This window comes from Balearica regulorum, chromosome 4 (assembly GCF_011004875.1).
Source record: "Balearica regulorum gibbericeps isolate bBalReg1 chromosome 4, bBalReg1.pri, whole genome shotgun sequence".
Taxonomy (NCBI): domain Eukaryota; kingdom Metazoa; phylum Chordata; class Aves; order Gruiformes; family Gruidae; genus Balearica; species Balearica regulorum.
In genome coordinates this window covers 69,079,174-69,097,270 of record NC_046187.1, presented here as the reverse complement: position 1 = coordinate 69,097,270, position 18,097 = coordinate 69,079,174, and the positions used below count along the sequence as shown (strand labels likewise).

Here is an 18,097-nt window from a genome sequence, read left to right as displayed (position 1 = left end):
TTGGAAATCTCTCAAAAAGTTTATTTTGGTGGTGTATCACCCAAGGGCAACAAATAAACCTAACATTTTCAGTTATGTATCCAATAACAATGATGACATGTATATCATTAAAAGATTAAAATATATTAATTATAAGATTGAAAGATGATCCACTGCATGGTAGCCACTTAGATATTGTCTAGCTGAGAGACTCATGAAGAGGGCCACAATGGGAGATTTCCCCACAGGGTTGTAAGAAAGAGCAAAGTCTATAACTGTACTGCTTCATTGTCAGGTTACAATTTTAGCATCACAAAAAAAATTGAATTCCTCATGCAAGTTCTTTTCCTTATCAATGCTGTGGCTAAAGGAATGCTATTACATAGAGCAGCCTTGCTGAAACATGTTGTCTGCTGACTGATTCAACGTGATTTTCTCCTGTTTATGCTTCGCATAAAAGAAAAAAGGGCAGAGTATGGTGCACTGAACAGCACTAAAAAAGCAATACAGTGCAATGGCCAGTGCTAGAAAGTGGCAAGGCAGCCCTGCCTAACAGGATACTCTTTTGATGCTGCCCAGGTGAATTACCCCAGCAGAACCATGCCAACAGCGACCTGAGGTGAACAACTTCATAGCTGATAATAATCTGATCCACTTTTGGTCTGTTCCATAGGGGTTTGGGCTAATATGTCACTTCCTGATCGTGTCCATTCAGACCCAGTGAAGTAGCTCTCCATGTAGTCACGGTGCTGTGTTAGTCTGGAGCACAGAATGATTAGATAGTTTCATGAAAGTCTGACCAAAACCAGTGCAATGAAGAAAAGGAGACTACCTATGGTAATTAGGAATGAATTTGGTTGGGTTTCAAGCACTATTCGTATGTGGTAAGAACAATATGTACAGACAAAGCAAATCTGATTTTTACCCTCAGTTGGTAGTGGCAGATGAATATGCAAACAAGGTAAAAATTAACTATTTTTCCAGTTAGTTTTTCATGGTCATTCTGAGGATCTGAATGTGGTCAAATGTAGTAAGCACAGGGTCCACATGAAGAGCAAGCTGGTTGTCCAAGGCAGTAGTGCAAGTTTGCAGACAGTCAAGAGGAAGAGCTGAGACCTTGAAGAGATCATTAAGAAATCTGAGAGAGAAACTTCAAAATGCTTTTCGACAGAGCTGATAGAAAGGCACAGCTCCAAGCTGTGGAGTCGGACACACTTTGCCAAGGGTGTATACATGACAGTGGTCATGACAGATGGCTGCTGGAAACGGTAACAAGAGAAAGACCTAGAAATGACAGTCAATGAGGCAAATGCAATCTACTTCCTTCTTCTGCCTTCCTAACCTTTCTATTTCTTCCAAGTGTTGGGAGCTCACAAAGATGATAAAGGAAAGACCTCCAGTTCTGTAACAAATTACACTACTAACACAAAAAGGCTTTAAGTAAAGAGAAAATAAAAGGCTTTAATTACAGAGGGTGCAAGAAACTGCATCAGTACTGAAAGTGTTCTGACCTATTACTCACCATGAGGGTAAATGCATTTAATTGTGAAATGTTTTATCTGCATCTACCATTTGCCTGTTATTTGCTGTATAAGACATTATTTGTTGATATACAGTTCAGTGTTCACTCATCTATTAATGAAAATTGATCCATGACTAAAATTTATAATCCTTAATAACCTTACATTACAAGTATTCTTAAGATACTGGACAATTTGGCTATTGACAATGGGTTACTTTAAAAAAGATATAAGTGAAAATTCATTGTCCCTTGTCTAGTCTTGATAGAAGTTATCTTGCTTGAAGAAACGTTTATACCCTCAGGCCAGAGGAGGATGCTGAGCATCCGTGACCAGGAACAGTCTCCCTGGACTTGCAAGAACCAGTACCTCTGTATGCCACAGCTAAATTATGCCCCTGGGCTATTGGATTGGTATGTGTGCTCGACAGGCCATCCGCATGTCTTTGTTTTATGGTTTCTACAACTGGAAGAAAACATCAAGAGTGAAAGTGCATTAGGAAATTTGTCTACACAGGGATTTTCTAGCTCATTATTTCCTTGTGGAATGAAACCAATCATCCAGAAGGAAAAGTAATCAAATTCAGCAAAGGATTGAAATAGTTTGCATGAGATCTATCTCTTTATGATAACCCTTGTTCAGCAGAGATGTGTGGACCAGAGGAGAGGTCTTCTGCTGCTTAGTCCCCCTTTTCAAATATGTGAGAATTTACAATGTTGTTTTTTAAGCCTCAGCCAAATGGGAGATATCCTTGGGCTAAATGAGTGTTCTAATTTGCAGCCTGTGCAACTGCAACCTTGTACTGTATTTGGCTTCTGAAATATCTTTCCCAAATTTATGTAATACGCTACAGGTTCTTTAGTAGAGCCAAATTCTTTCTGCCACCACAAGTGAGAGTCCACTTATCTTGGAATATGATATTTTTGTTACTATTTAAATTAGATTTCTTGCACATTAATTAGCACATCTAGGGTATCATCTGGTGAAATGTCTTTGGGAATTAGGCTAGCACTGAGAAAATCACCCAAGCAGGAAACAAATATGTTGAAGAGGGGTGGTCTGCAGCCTGCTGAGGGAGGTATGCTTCATGCCTTCCTGCAACAGTAATTCTGTAGCACCTGGTTAATTGGGCTGTGGAAAAGTACAGATAGCTTTTTTAGAGTTTAAACACAGTATCTTCTACAAAGCTAGCAATCTGTGCAGCATATTTTGAAAGTGAACGTGGGAGATAAAGCAGAAAGTGGGGGACTGATTGTGGAGTTTTATATTTTGTTTTATTTCAAGAATAACAACAGTTATTTTCTTTGAAACAGGTTCATGATTACCTTAGGAGCAAGTTATGTTCCCTCTATGAAAATGACTGCATCTTTGACAAGTTTGAATGTGCATGGAATGGATCAGACAGGTAATCCATCACTGTCTTCATTTAGCAAATGAGCTCCCATACGATGGAGAACAATCTGAAAGTAAAGTTTTACACGTGTTTATATTCCACATCAATTTACATCTTCACATATCAGTGTTCAGGTTGATACAAGGTGTTTGGATATTGGTGCAGTTGTGTCTCTGACCTCATTAGACATGATGTATACCTTGTTAATCTTGACTTATGCCTTAGGAGAAAAAAAACCCCTTCAAATTCTGTCCATTTTCCCCAAAATCGTAAGTAGGCTGCAAAAATTAAAAAGAATGCTGCCAGTTTGCACAGCCTCACCAACACACTAAAGAGGCTTGTGTGATCCTGATTTACATCTGAGCTGCCTCATAAATCCAGTTCATTTACTGGAAACAGGGAGCGAGGAAAGACAGTCACAGGCACCTACTGATTCTCTGCAAACTGCTGCCAAATGACAGTTCCTTGTGGTACCTACCTCCATCAGAGCAGTCCCTTTCCCTCTGTCCTGGTTTTTATCTGGGATGTAATATCTTGTTGAATATTTTCCTGTGAAATACTGGCACAACAAGTCAGAGTGCAAGCAAGGATGCAATGTGCTAATGCTGTAATGTTAGCAAATGGTGGCAGTACTTCGGAAATAGGAATATTGTACAGAAAGAACTGAACAGCCGAGAGGACTGGGATAATAAAAGTGGATGAAATCCAAGGGTATAATGCAAGGTGAGGATTTTAGTTAAAACAAAAACCTTCATCTTATCAGTTGGAAACAACTCACGGGACATGTGTACGCTAGGTGACTGTGGAAGGGATTAGCAGTCTACAAAATGCATGTGAAAGCACAGTTTTGAATGGTACACAGTGACTTCTGGCTCAGCAGAGCTGGGAGCCAAAAGTTTGGCACTTGCTGAGAGCCTGGAACTGTGCCTTCAGCTCACAGCCTCTCATTTGGGAAAAACGGTCCATCTCATTGTATTTGAAGCAGGCCTGCCCCCCTGGACTGGGCAAGGACGATGAAACAGAGTGTGGGGCAGCTGTGAAAAAGGCAAATACGATCCTTGAATGGGCAAGACTGGGCTATCCAGCAGAGAAAGGAGTAGTGGTGACATTATGTTAGGGTCTTACTCAAAGACCTTTGGACTGCAGTTACACGCTTCTTGTCCCTCATCTCCAAGGTGGATGAACACCTTGGGCAAATGGACAGCTGCTCTAAAGAGAGGAAAGGGCAGGAGTTTGGTTTTGATCAGCTTAGCAAAAGAGAAGCCAAGATTGTACTTGCTTCTTTTAAGTATATCAAGGAGATATACATAGGGAGGAAGAGGATCTAGCTAAGATCAATGTGAATGATAATGACACAACAGCAAAAAGGTATTGAGTGGCAACAGGTAATTATAGCCTGGAAATTAGAGGTAGTTCATACCTGTTCAGACAGTGACAATGTCTAGCAGTCTTCCCATCCTGAGTAGTGGAGATGTAAGAAGCCCAACTCTTTTCATGATGGTGAGGAGCTCAGGAGATTTTGGAAAGCAATTAAATGAGACATTGGTTAAAATGAGAAGCAACTGAACTTGGAATTGCAGAACAAGGTGTCTTCCAGTTATGTGTTCCACAGATGCAGATGAAGTGTAATGACGTACACTGTGCAAGGGACATCTTCTCTTTGGACTACTTCTCTTTGCTCAGTTCTTGTACCTGCCCAATGGAGAGATTGTGTCTTTACTAAGAAATAAAATTTTACCTTGTGTTGTTTATTATGAAAATGATACTGTATATTTCCATTATCTCTGTTGTCTGCATGTTTTCTGACAAGGATTAACTCAGCATTGAGTATCCCTTGTGATAGAAACTGCTGGCCATTTAAAATGACATAGGTGGACCAGACTGGGAAAAATCCTTCCCAGATTGCTATGACTGCAACTTGGGCACCAGCTGTTGCGGAAGTGGCTTTGATACGGTAAGAAAGTGGGAATGACCCACAGAAGTTTTAGGGGAAGATCCAGGTTTTGGGGCTTTTCTCTGAACCTTCCAAACCCATGCATGAATGGATGTTTTAGCAGAAGGTTGTCTCAGTAGACTGGTTACTGCTTGAGTTTGGTCTTACTAGAAATAGCAAAATTAAAGCATTTCTTGGAAATATGGACAGTACTGATCCCTGCCTAAATCTGACACAGAACAGTGCAATTAAATCATTTAGGTGTTGTGAAACTTTGACAAAGATTCAGGGCTTTTCATGTCCTTTCAAAAACCATTTTGCTTATCCTTGATGGGAATTCCCAGTGCATTGTACAGGATGGACAGACAAGAGTCTTTCTGGACAGACAAGAGTCCCAGAGTCTTTCTCCTGTAGTCAAATGAAGTGCTGCCATCCTCATTAGTGTGGTAAGACCACTCTCTGGATAGTTGCCTGGTAATAATAGAAATATTATTCAATATCAAGATTTAGACTGAGTGTAATATTTTCATTCCTACTTGAAAGATCAGACAGATCAATGCAATGAGTAATTATTAAGTGGGAACATCAGATTGTGAGAGCTTCATTTACTGTACTGCCCAGACACTGGGGCGTTGTTAGTTGTGCACAATTACCAAATCCGTCACTAAACACAATACACTGCTCTTGATTGTAAGAAACTGTTGAGTAGAATAGCTGGCACCATTTGACAAAAGATAAGGGTTCTCTTTAATTTAGTTGTTTCTTTTTAAGAGTCAAATGTATCAGCATTCATGTTCATCTTTTGATGAACATTCACTCTTCTGAGCTTCTTGCTTCTGTGTATGACAAGTATTGTACTGCTTTGTTACACAATACAAGGATTTTTTTTTTTTTTTTTTTGGTGGGCCATAATTAAAATTATATTTGGGTACCAGTAACTCTTAAAGAACAGTTCATTTGAATAGTAAGATCACTTAATTTGATCCTTTTATTATGTGGTTTTTTTTTTAAAAAAGGAGTGCTGCTGAAGATAAGCAATGCCTATTAACAATGGTACTCTTAAGAGATGCTGCGGTACTGTGTTTATATTATTAATGTGTATACATAACATTAATAACTGCAGTTCTTTTTTATCTTTTGCAGACTTTAAAGCTACAATGACAATTTAAGGTGACAAGATAGTTCAGTTAAAAATGAAAGCATGTTTATTATTTAGTGAAAATACTTGTTATTAATTTTTGTCATTACTAAGGAGTTAATCTAGGCTACGATAGAACCTGACGGTGGGGCTGTTTACAAAAAAAATCAATGTACGTGGGCTCTGATTAGAACGTGATTGATGCTCAGTTACTCCAATGAACAGGAACTAATACGATCAGACAGAGCCAATCTCATTTGCTGAAGGGCACATTAATCACTATGTACTTTGGCAACAACAGTGGTCAGGGGAGGGAGTCAAGCAGGGGTCTTAATGCTAATCCAACCAGATGAGCACATATTATCTGTAGACGAGTATATTACACTAAAATCATGCCATCTTTATTGTATATACCTCATTACATGATATGTAGAATATGGGAGCTCTATTTATACACCGATAATTTAGTTCTTCCATTCACTTCCAAAGTCAAGTCTTTTAATAACAACCCTCAAGACACTGTTTTCTTCCCACTAACAAACTTATTTTGATATTTAAGTTTTATCTCAAAAATTGGCATTACTGCAGCTGTTTGTGAGTTAAATAAGCCAGTAAAAGCAAAAAATAACATAGTCTTTCTATGTGGTAGTAAGTGAATACTTTAATTACTATTCTTTTTTTTTCAAGATTTCAAATGAATGGGTGTCTGAGAACCCTTCCAGGGAGACTTCTGAACACCATCATGATAAGTGATATGCTGTAAGCAGATGAGTGAAGTCACATACAACTGTTCAGTCAGTCCTTTCCTACTGAACTGTCATTCATCCCGCTGACTATCCGTCAGCCTTCACTCTAATCAGGCGGAATTGGCAGGTCCCAGTGGATGAGGTGTTAACAGTCTATTCCTGCCTGGCAGCACACTCCATGCTGGAGAGCAAGAAGACATCATTTTGTTCTCAAGGCTGGGCATGTCAAATATTAGCTTGGAAGGACTTGGGGATCCCCTGTGAAAATTCCCAGTCGTATCCCAGCCACAACCCTGAACCTGGTGTCTCAAGCTTTTCCATCAGCATACACCCCAAGAGGTTTAAAGAAGTTCCTTCTTTGTGATGGGGAGTCAGTTGCTTCACACAAGGCAGCATAAAGGAAAACTCCCCAGTATGCCAGCAGGCATACTGCTGGCAACAGTGCTTCCTCCTTTCCCTTTGTTGTAACAAATCTCATTTTTCAGTCCTATGAAAAATGTTTTTGAAGAGTTTTCCTGGAACGAATCCTTTTTTTCTCATATGGTCAGCTTGTCACGAAACCAGATCTGCTGGACCTTGTGTGTCAGTCCCAGGAGACTGCAGATGTGCTGTTCTGCACCGGTACTCATGGTAGTGAAATCTTGCAAATGTAGGGTCTCAAAATATAATTGGGGAGACAGTTTCAGGTCAAAGAAATGGTCCCTTTTCATGCTGGGTGCCTTGAGGGACTCCTTTGCAGAGATTTACAAGTCCGGAGGCAGGATCTCGTGGAATCTGCTCTCTGAGTCTCCTCCCCTCACACCTGCCTGGATTCTGTCATCCTTAAGCCTGGGGTGTTCTGGTCCTTGAAGCTCTGCCCAGCCTTAGTCCTGTCACACCATCCCATGACTTCCATGGTCTCTTGAGCAACAGTGCAGGAGGGGAACTGTGACATGAGCTGAATTTCTTTGGACAATAGAAATCTGCAGGTGTAGAAAAATTTCTATGCATCTAGGAAGACTAATCTGGGCCAGAGCTGGCCCCAAAAATATTATAAAAGAGGCTTTGAGAAACAAAAACCCCAACAAACCCAGAACAAAACAATGTGAAGCAAGTATGGTTTGGTTTTTAAGCAAACCTTAATTCCAAATGATGTCCCCAGAGCTTGAGGGCAAACCCTGACATCCAGGAAGGCAGCTGAATGGAGCAGTTTTGATAAAGTGGCATGTGCAAGGATGGCAGCAGCATGGATGACATTTAAGAGCTTGGCTTACAATAAAGAAATCTGAACGAAGTATGGGAATAACAGATATGAGAAAGACAGAGACAGGCCAATTCTTAGTGACTGATGTTTTTGATGAAATCTCAATGCCTAAAAAATATTGTGGGAGATCTCATTGCGGTTAGTACAAATGATGAAATCCTATTCAGATGCCCTTGATGTTGGTGAAGTAGGGAATGTGTTGACCTTCCAACAGAAGCAGAACTTCAGAGAGAGAAGCCACGTACTGAAGCATTTCATTTAACAAAGAGTCATTACCAAAACCAAAATATTGAGAGCCAGATGTTTTAATTTATTAAGATGCTTCAAGATGCTGAAGCCATCCGTAGTTGTTAGAGTGGTGCTGTAGACCATAAAACTATGGCCCTGAATTAAATATCAATGCTATAACTACTGGTTGTCATGTTCAGCCCAAAGGAAAAGACGAGGATGGAAGCCCAAAGCCCTCAAGGGCTGAGCAAGTTGTCTGTGAGAGTAAGCAAGGCTGGAAGCAGTGGGAGATGGCCAAGAAAAGGTGAGCAGTGAGACCTCCACGAGGCAAATGAAGAGGTGAGAGGAAAAATAAGGAACTGTGAAAGGGAAATGAGTGAAGCAAAAGAGACAGGACAGAGCAGGGAACAGAGGATGAAGCTAGGGAGGACACTTCACTGACAGGAGGTTTTTTAAAAATTTTAGAGCAGGGTAGAGGGAAATGGAAAAAGAGGAGAGGAAAAAGAGGGGAAGGGAAGGGAAGGGAAAACCTAGCTGAAAAGCGTGGTAAAAACCAGAGTCAAGATTGTAGGGGAAGAAAGAGAAAAAGAGAACAGAATGACAACTAGGCAGGGAGTAAGAAGAAAAGTCAGTAAAATAAAAGTAGGATTGGACTGTACTGGGGGTTTCTCCTTCCCCTTTTACCTTCTGTAGGAATACATTTGTCCCGCTTGTAAAGAAAAAAAAAGGCTAAGACTTTGGGCCGCACGTGAGGACTTGAAGTTTGGCAGTGAGATGCCTCAGACTGTGTCATTGATAAGCAAGAATGGCCCAGTGCCAGTGCAGGCTGGATGAATTAGTAGCGTTTAGTGTTGTCACTCAAAACACGCATACCTGAAGAATTGTCAGAAACCCTCAGACCAGGGAGGCCCTGGAGCAGCTCTAAAGGAGGGAGCACAGAGTACTCCGTGTGCGAGGAAAATGTGTTCCCCTCGTGGGGCAGGGCAGGAGGGTTAGCGTGGGGCTGTGCTAACGCATTTGGGACCCTGCAGATAGGGAGTGTTGCCTCTTCCTTCCAGAGCACTGGCTCGGTGCCGATACATAGCTATATCTCCATGTCGCTGCCGGTGGGGTTTTTTTTCTGTTTGGTTGCTTTTTTGCTTTTTAAATTTTTTTTTTTTAATCATACTGCATGTATCTATGGTGGTTTGAGGTGGGTACGCTCAATCAGGAGCTTTGCTCGAGCCTGAGCTATCAGCACGCTGCTCCTCAGGGTGCACTGGAGTGTGTTCTGCGTCCTAACTACCCCTGCATGGCGGAGATGACAGTACCTCTGACCACGTGTAGCACAACTTGTCAACCTGCTTTCTAAGTAACATGAAAGGGGGTTAGGCAGAGCTTTTCTGAGCCTATGAATTAGTTTGGGGTGTTTGGGGTGAGGGGCTTCGTTTGGTTTCTTAAACCAGCCTCACTTGCAAGGGTTTTGTGCAAGCAATCGTCATAACACTGCTGTGCAGAGCAAAGAGTCTGGAAATACAGAACAGTCTCTTCCTATACTCAGCTACAATTTTTATTCATATATATATATAAAATTCTCCTTATCGCATACATTCCATTATTGTACATTATATTTTTCTGAACAGGAATAAATTGCAGGCCTGCATCTAGTTCTCACTCTCTTTTATTGTTATTTTAAGCAGCAGGTAAGGTTATAATCCATCTGTGTTTGTGACCTTGAACAAGAATGGGCACTTTCTCATTTACATAATGCTATTTTTTACTGAGCCATTAAACTGCAGAAAAACAGGGCCAGCATGAGAAGTAGTCATCTACATATGTTAAAAAAAATAACTGCAGTAAATCCAACCGAAGAAAGCAGACTTTAAAAATATGTGAGAGTTCAAGAAATTAAAAAGCAAATGGACTGTAAAGGCAGTTTTACTGCAAGCAAAACCTCCTAAAATAAGATTCTTGACAAACACCTCTCTGTGCCATTGGTGTGCTGGTACTCTGCCTGCATGAAAACTGCTCCCATTACAGTTCCTGCCTTCATCTGGAGGGATGCTCCTCATTCCCTGGGGAACCATGGCACAGGGTGCCCCAGCGTTATGTTTCAAATTTTTGCCTGTGGGGAGAAAAAACGACAATAGCGCGCTGGGCTGTTTGCATTACAAATTGCGTATGTTAGCACTGAGATATGAAATAACCTCGACTTTTTCATGTTGTGAATAACCATTACAGCGGGAGCCATAATGACAAGACATGGTGATTTGGAAGGAGTGAAACATTAGATTTACTGCTGTTGATTCAGTTTCTGAAATGGGCACTAATCTTGATCAATAGGCTTTCTGCAGCTTCTGGGATACATTTTATCAAAAGCTGTCACACTGACTCTTTTTTTTTTTTTTTTTTTCCTTGAGAGATTGTTAACTTGTGCCTTACTAAGCAGGATTGTGCCAGGTCTTTGCGGTGGGGAAGGTAAAGAAAACCTCACTGCAGTCACCCCATGGGCAGTTACTGCTTCTGCCTTCTCCCGAGCAGCGAGGCGGCTCCCTGCCAGGGCTGGCCGCAGCTGCGGGTGGACAAGTGCCTCTGTTGCCCATCCCCAAACTCAGCAGCGGAGCAGCGGTGCAGCCAGCGGTGTGCTGCCTGCAGACCTCAGGAAAGCAGCCTCTCGACAGGGAGAAGGCTGTGGGTGAGCTATTGGTGAGGGCAGTGCATGCTGTGTCTCCATGCTACACCTATCTGATTTGCAGCAGTTTCCTTTAGCGCTTCAGGAGCTGCACAAAGCTCAGTGTGGAATCAGCTGTCATCAAACTCCACTATGCCATCAGCAAACATGGAAGCAGGATGGAGCTGACAGTCCTGCTAGTGATTCACAGCGTATAATCCAGCTCACCCGCTCTAGTTACCCTACAGTGGCTCTCAAGCGAACGGAGCTGCTGTCAGTCAGTAGCTGCAGTGCAAAAGCCGTTAGCTGCACAGCTCTCATTTGTGCTTTTTTCAGTATATTATTCATTTTGTATTACAGTAGCTCCTAATGGCCCCAAATGAGATCAAGGCAACGCTGGCTGGAGGCTGTGCACGTAGTGTAAGGCAGCTCCCGAATCCAGGAGCACCTAATCTAATCAGCTAGTGAGCGTCTGTATGGTGGAGAGTATAGTTTATGCCTTTGAGTTCTCCCACGGCTGCATACGCCATGGTCTCCTGCTGCTCGACACAGGTCCCCCCCAAGTGGGAAACAGCAGCAAAGTGCTCAGGCAATGTAACTGTCACTGGAGATGGAGGTTATTACATGCGAAGCACGTGAAATACGCTCTGTTGGGCTGTACTAGAAAGGCAAATAGTTCCTGATTGCCTGAGTCATAGAACTGTATGGCTTTTCCTGTGCAGACCTGACCGCTGGGGGTGGATTCCCCTTCCAGAGTGGAAATTCGGAAAAAACACCCTATTTGGGATTGAGACAAGAGAGTGAAATATGGCCCTGGCTTCGGATGTGGAAAAAGTTCACATGGGATGAGCTTTCGAACAAGGCTCTGAAACCCATGATTATGCTAATCCAATAACCTGAGGGCCATGGATGAAATCCTGAATTCATTAAAGTTAGTGACAAAATATCCTCCCCCAGGGACTGGGGGAATGAAGCAACTGGCAATCCATTATTTCAAACTACAAGCTGATTAATGGGGTAATTTTTATACAGATCAAGGTATGTTTTCTGTCCCTTTCTCCCAGACTCAGAAATATATCCTGACTTGAAGCTTCATTCAGACTTCATACAAGAGAAGTCAGAGTCCTGTTTATTATCAATGTGTTTATTTCTAAGAAGCATTGTAGATACAAATTTTAATTGTGTCTAGACTTGTAAGGTCTATGGCTTCAGAAGGGAAAAGGGTTTATTCTGGAAAGAAATGTACTTGTGCAAACTCAAAGTGATTTTTCAAAACCTTTCAAAGCATCTTTCTTGAAAATACTCGTTAAAATATATAATTAAATAGTAAATGTTGCTATTGTATCACAAGGTTTGAAATACTTGGAATTACTTTTTTTTAAAAGACTTTTTCTGGAATCATGGTAAATCTCACCTGTCAGAAAAGGTAAGGCTCTGCAGAAAGAAAAAAGCCTGAAATATATGACCCTTAAGAGCTTATAAAAAGCTGGAAGGTAATTAAAAATGGCTTATTAAAATGTATTACTTTTGTCATTTTGTGAAGTCAGTCTCATGATGTCACTTTTGTGTATGCTTCAGCATGCCAGTTTTGGGGTAATTTTCATTGAATATGCTGATAGGGAAAGGGAAGACATCGGTAGAAGAAAACTATTCACTCTGGGGAATACTGGGAAAAATCCTGGTTTATATTCTTTCCCAGCTGAAACCAGATGTCTAATCCTAAGGTTAAAGCTCAACTGTCCTGATCCAGTGATGTTAGCAGACATCCCACGAGCCGCTGTGTAATTTTTTCTTTGTTCTCTCTCTCTCTCTCTTTCTCTCTCTCTTTCTCTTTCTCCAGTGTGATAATGACAGGCGCATATAACAACTTTTTTCGAATGTTTGACCGAAATACCAAGCGGGATGTTACCTTGGAGGCATCCCGAGAGAGCAGTAAACCACGAGCTATTCTTAAGCCCCGGAGAGTCTGCGTCGGAGGCAAACGGAGGAAAGATGACATCAGCGTTGACAGTTTGGACTTTACTAAGAAGATCTTGCACACAGCGTGGCACCCAACTGAGAACATCATTGCTATAGCAGCGACAAACAATCTGTACATATTTCAGGATAAAGTGAACTCAGAAATGCACTAGATTTATCAATATCCCTCTATATTTACAAACCAGCCTCTTGAGAGTTGTAGAAGGATGTGATCTTCACAAAAATTGTGGCTTCTGTGGTGGGATTTGTAGGTTGCATCCTTTCATCCCTCAGCCTGTATCATTATTGGTGACAAGCCAACTATTTTCCATCACTGCAACTGTATGAGTAAAAGGCACGACTGCAAATCCAGTACTGTGGTCTGTATCGGTTCCTTTAAACAAACAGGGGTATTTATTCACTTTGGGAGCGTTCCTGAGGAGGGCTGAGGCTCCTCAACTCCCGTCAGTCCTTTCGAGGGTCTCAGTGGTTCACAGGACCATGCTGTTGTGGTGCACTGCCTGCTTTTGCAGTCCACAGCATTTACCACATTGTTAGAGCTTTTTGCCTCAATCTCTTGATTATTCCTTTTTTTTTCCTGTAACGTTTTCCTGTCTTTCAACTAAGGCAAGCCTGTTTGAGTGAACGGATAGCCACATCCCCTTAGAGCACGTGACACGTTGGAGGGGCCTCATGACAATTGTAACTGGAAGCAGAATCCCTGCTGGTGAAAAGCTGCCCTGTCTCACCCGTCCCATTCCCTCCATTACAACACCCTCTTATTTATTTATTCACATTAATTTGTGCTTCAACTTCCCAAGTGAATAAGCGACACACTGGTGTAGTTACTCATCCAGTTTATTTTAAGAAGTTTATTTGCCACAGATCTCGTTGCTCTGTTTAAAACAATAACTAGTATCTTCATCACGTGGGGGACTCTTAAAAAACTTGGTATTGGCCCTCCAGAGGGACTGGCTGGTCAGACACAGCCTGGCAGGTAACACACAAACCTGTCCCGCCGTTTGGGGGTTGGAGTTCTGGAAACCTTGGCTAGAAGTGCTGTCCTTAAAGGCAATGATTGACTTCGTTGCTAGACACTTCAGAAAGTCCCTGGTTTGTTGATTGCAGCATGGTTATTTTAATCCTGGTCTTTGGGGAATACAGGCGATGCCAGGGTATCTGTACCTGTAACAAGAACGGTACTGCGAGATGCAGCTCTGCTCAGTGAATTCTAACGCTTTCACCTGAGTCCACTGCTGGGACACAAAATTATTCCTGGAGAAATATGAAAAATTAAAATCTCCAAATCAAACAAAACTTTCTTCCACATAAATGTTGTTAGATCTCTGTTTTAAAATGAGTAGGGATGTAATTGGAAAAGTACACGCAATTGGCGTAGGAGCTGCATGGGAACGGTGCAGTGGGCAGGGAGTCCACTTAATCCAGGAAAAGAAAGTTCTGCTGCATCCCTAATAGCTCTGGCAGAAAAATTAATATCCCAAAGGATTTCTCCTCAAACCATGAATAAAAGAGCACGACTCAGATGACCTGTTAATCTGCCCATATTAAAACTCCTCAGAAAAACTAAGTCTTTAAGCCATTATGCACTGATTTCTTGGTAGGTGGAGAATGTACTGACGAAGGGATCTGCATGCTTTTATATTTTGGTTTGGGGGAAAGGGTAGGTGAAAATCTGCTTACAACAATTTAAAAAAAACAAACCTACAGCTTTTATAAGACATCTTAACACAATACATGAAATCTATATGTTTGAAGTTTTCTAGGTCAGTGCTGTATATTTTGTGTGTAGAAGCACAAACGCATGTGCATCAGTTTCCAGCCACACTAAACACGTAAGGTATGAAATGTGTAGGTTAATTTTAAAGGGAATGAGGAATGTTTGTTTATAAAATACTGTATGCCGTAGCAGGCATGGACAGTATATGTATATATTTATTCTAATGAGATTTAACAAAATTGCTTTTCTTTTTTTTTTTTTTTTCCCTTGTAAAAAGGTTTAAGAATGTGGTAAATTGTATAGAAAACTTGTTAATGCCAAACTACTGCTTCAAGAGTGTCATACAATTTCTTTGACTTTTGGCCTCCTCCATTAACCTTTGCAGCTCAAAAAAAAAAAAAAAAATGCTATCAGCTCATATTGGCATTTACAGCTAGAAGTACTGTAAAACATATATTTAGCTTTTAACATTCTCAAGTAAGATTCTATAGATAACTTATTATAAAGCAGATCTTAATACAGCATTTTTTGGTTTTTAATTTGAAGTACCTTACTCTGTTACAGCTTTGGGTACCAAAAAGAACACGTTAAAATTAAAGAAGGAAATACATCTTTGGAGCTTTATAAAACTAATGAAATACCCAACCAAAATACCATGAAGCGATTATAGAGGAAATAAATAGAAGCCTTTCAAAGACCAGTATTCCATTCCTGTCTTTGACATCACTGCTACAGATGGGTTTCCTGGTTTCTTGAATGTATGGAAAGTTAACATCGTCATTGTGAACGTTTCCAACTTTCTTTCTCTTTTTAGTTTGAGCTTTCAGTGGTGTAGAGTAAGTGATGGTAAAGTTGGTAAATCTGATTGTTTTGAAAGCTGTTGTTCATGGCTGCATTCTTTGTGTTGCACAAATTAGCTAACTGTTGTTGAATAAAAATATAAATATGTTAATACCAGCTTTTTCAATAAAACTACAACCAAAAAGGCATAAATAGACGACTTCAAGGCACAGCTTATTTTTAAGCTCGACCTGAGAGAGTTGTTTAGCTTCTTTTACGAAGGAGGGAGAGTCACAGGGATCGGGACTCAGAGGACAAGCTGCTATGTGAACTTCAAGCGTTGTGGCAGGTAGAGAAGCAAACACAGTGTCGCGAACGAGACTGACTGGCGGGGTTAGCGTGATGCCGACAGTTACAGCAGAGCTGGAGATATGCTTCTGGTGCATACCTTGGACTGGCTTTTTTCCTCTGCTCATAGCCCAAGATAGACTTTAGGAGATTTGAGTCTCAGTCTCCTACAGATGGAACAAAAGACATGCACAATGTGAAGGGACACACGCAATCACAGGGTAAAGAATGGCATTAGTGTCATCACGGGCCAGGTTGGAGACCTTCCAGCGCAGCAGACCGTGAGGGTATGTCTGGAATGTGTCCAGGTCCGGCCTCCCAGGTGACACAGGCATTGGCCCAGGTGACAAACCGGAGGGGTACCAGCAGAGCAGCATCCCTCTTTCCCCACACCGCTCTCTTTCTCCCTCTACCCCGGGGGAAAACTAAAAAAAGAAGAAAAAACCCTTGCTGGCTTGGCACACACACATGAAGCTAGAAAAGCATTCACTTCCCAGGCCATCTGATGCCTGACCCTCCCTGGTCACCGTGATACTTGCCTCAGATCTTGGGCTCTTCTTTTGAACCTCAGCCTAAGGCAGCTAACCCTGCCTGCGTGTTCTACGCGGAGCCCCAGGGTGGGAGAAACCGCCCGGCCATCAGCACGCACGAGTTAGACACTGAAAGGCTAAGTCCTTTTTCTGGATGCAGACCAGAATAAATTTGCCTCAGCTGCTAGATTAGGCAGCATGTTGCTTTGCACAGCTCTCTCAGAGCTTACATGCTAATTCCCCCCACCCCCCACCCCGTTTTTGGGAAAACACAGTCAATCCCACTCATTTAGATGGACAAACATGACTAGGCACTGAAGAGAGAAATCTCAGCTGAAAAATCAACACATCAAGCAGTACGCTATTTACCTTTCTAGTTTCCCTTTTCATCCCTAAACACCCAGTAGGAGCAGGAGCCAGACGGCTAACTCTCATGTTTTTGAAAATTTCACACGCATACTTAGTAGCTGCATATGGCAATTTAACCCTTTATGGTTTGGGGGGATATTGGCACGGGCCATCTGCTGCTCCTCTTTGCAGCCAGCAAGTCTTGCTTTCAGGCACAGTTAAGTCCTTTGGAGCCTTCCAAGTTTGTGGTTATTAATCTCTGGTGCGAGGGCAAGTATAAGGATTGTTTGCCTTCTATGTCCAATTTTCAGAAACATTATTATCACCAATAATGCTCCCGTTCCCAATAGTAATCCTTTTCCATTTGCAGTCTTATCAGCAAATTGCATTAAGTCTAAAATTAGAGCATGAATTTACTTATCTTGCTCATGTGATAGAACCTCAGAGGGCAACAGGATTACTGGAGTGAGTGAGATTCAAAAACTTGGGTCTGATTTTATAAAATGGTTGGAATAGGGTATGTTTCTTCGGTTTTGTGAAGCCATGAAAGGGTCTGGATATTCTGTACAGGACGGTTTGCCATGCGTACTGGAAAGGTTTGCTTTCAGAGTGCACCATGAGAAAGCTTTTCTTAGAAGTGATTTTGTTTGTTCCTTCTCTCTGAAGTTGGATGAAGATCAAACTTTTATTGAGCACAACTCTTCAGGCAGTTAGAGATCCTAAAGCTGGCCCGTGACGCAAAGCATTTCATGTGAAGCACCTGACTGAGCAAACTCCTCGGTTCCCTCCGCTATAAAAGGTGCCATGGGTACGGATCAGCCAGGCAAGGTACAGCTGGTCCTTTCTTGCCATTTGCTGAGTGGAGACAGTCAGTGAGCAGGACAAGATCCTTAAACCAGCAATTCCATTAAACAATTATTTTAATTATCATGGTGATGCTATATATTCTTTTTATAACGTGGGCACTAGAAAGAATAAAACCTACAGCAGTGACTCTATCAAAGGATGCAGGGTGGTTTTCTGGAGAACCGGTCCTTGTTTTAAAACTACCGCTAGTCATACTAGTAGCGTGTGCATGTCTCAGCAGGAGCCTTGTCCAAGATATCTCAGCAGATTCCCCAGCAGGTTAACTTCTTTAAATACAGGACCAAATTCTTCAATTGGTAATAACCTGACTGTGCTCCAGAGAGAAGACTACTTAGCTCAGAGAACTCCAGAAACCCCCATCACCATCTTCTGTGGCTTCATCATCATTTCTCCAAAAGGAGGAACAACTCTGGGGAAAAATTCACTGTAAATGATAAATAATAAGGAATTGAACCTGGAATTAGGGTGTCAGATCGGGAGCAAAAAGAGGCTGGTATCGTTCCATGCTCTACCTATAAAGTAGATGCTGCCCAAGCAGGATACCGAAGTGAGGCCCCTCTGTCAATAGCTTGTGCCAATGTCCCAGCCCCGGCAGGCTCTCGCTTTCATGTCTTCTTGGCAAAGCTTGACCACCCCAACAGCTCTGCTAGGTGCCCTGGACCAGGCTCCTTCTCACTTTAGTGGGAAGATGCAGAAG

At 41.8% G+C, this 18,097-nt stretch overlaps 1 protein-coding gene across 10 annotated transcripts in view; it reads left to right on the top strand.

Annotated features, from left to right (window-relative positions):
- The window catches only part of PPP2R2C (protein phosphatase 2 regulatory subunit Bgamma), a 209,918-nt gene extending 194,398 nt beyond the window's left edge, over positions 1-15,520 (top strand). For all 10 annotated transcript variants that reach the window (XM_075752533.1, XM_075752527.1, XM_075752530.1 and 7 more), the window contains 2 exons: positions 2,813-2,904; positions 12,671-15,520. In XM_075752533.1, coding sequence (XP_075608648.1) covers positions 2,813-2,904; positions 12,671-12,962 — 384 coding nt within the window. In that variant the 3' untranslated portion in view covers positions 12,963-15,520. The remainder of the gene's footprint in view (positions 1-2,812; positions 2,905-12,670) is intronic.
- The last annotated feature ends 2,577 nt before the right edge of the window (positions 15,521-18,097 follow it).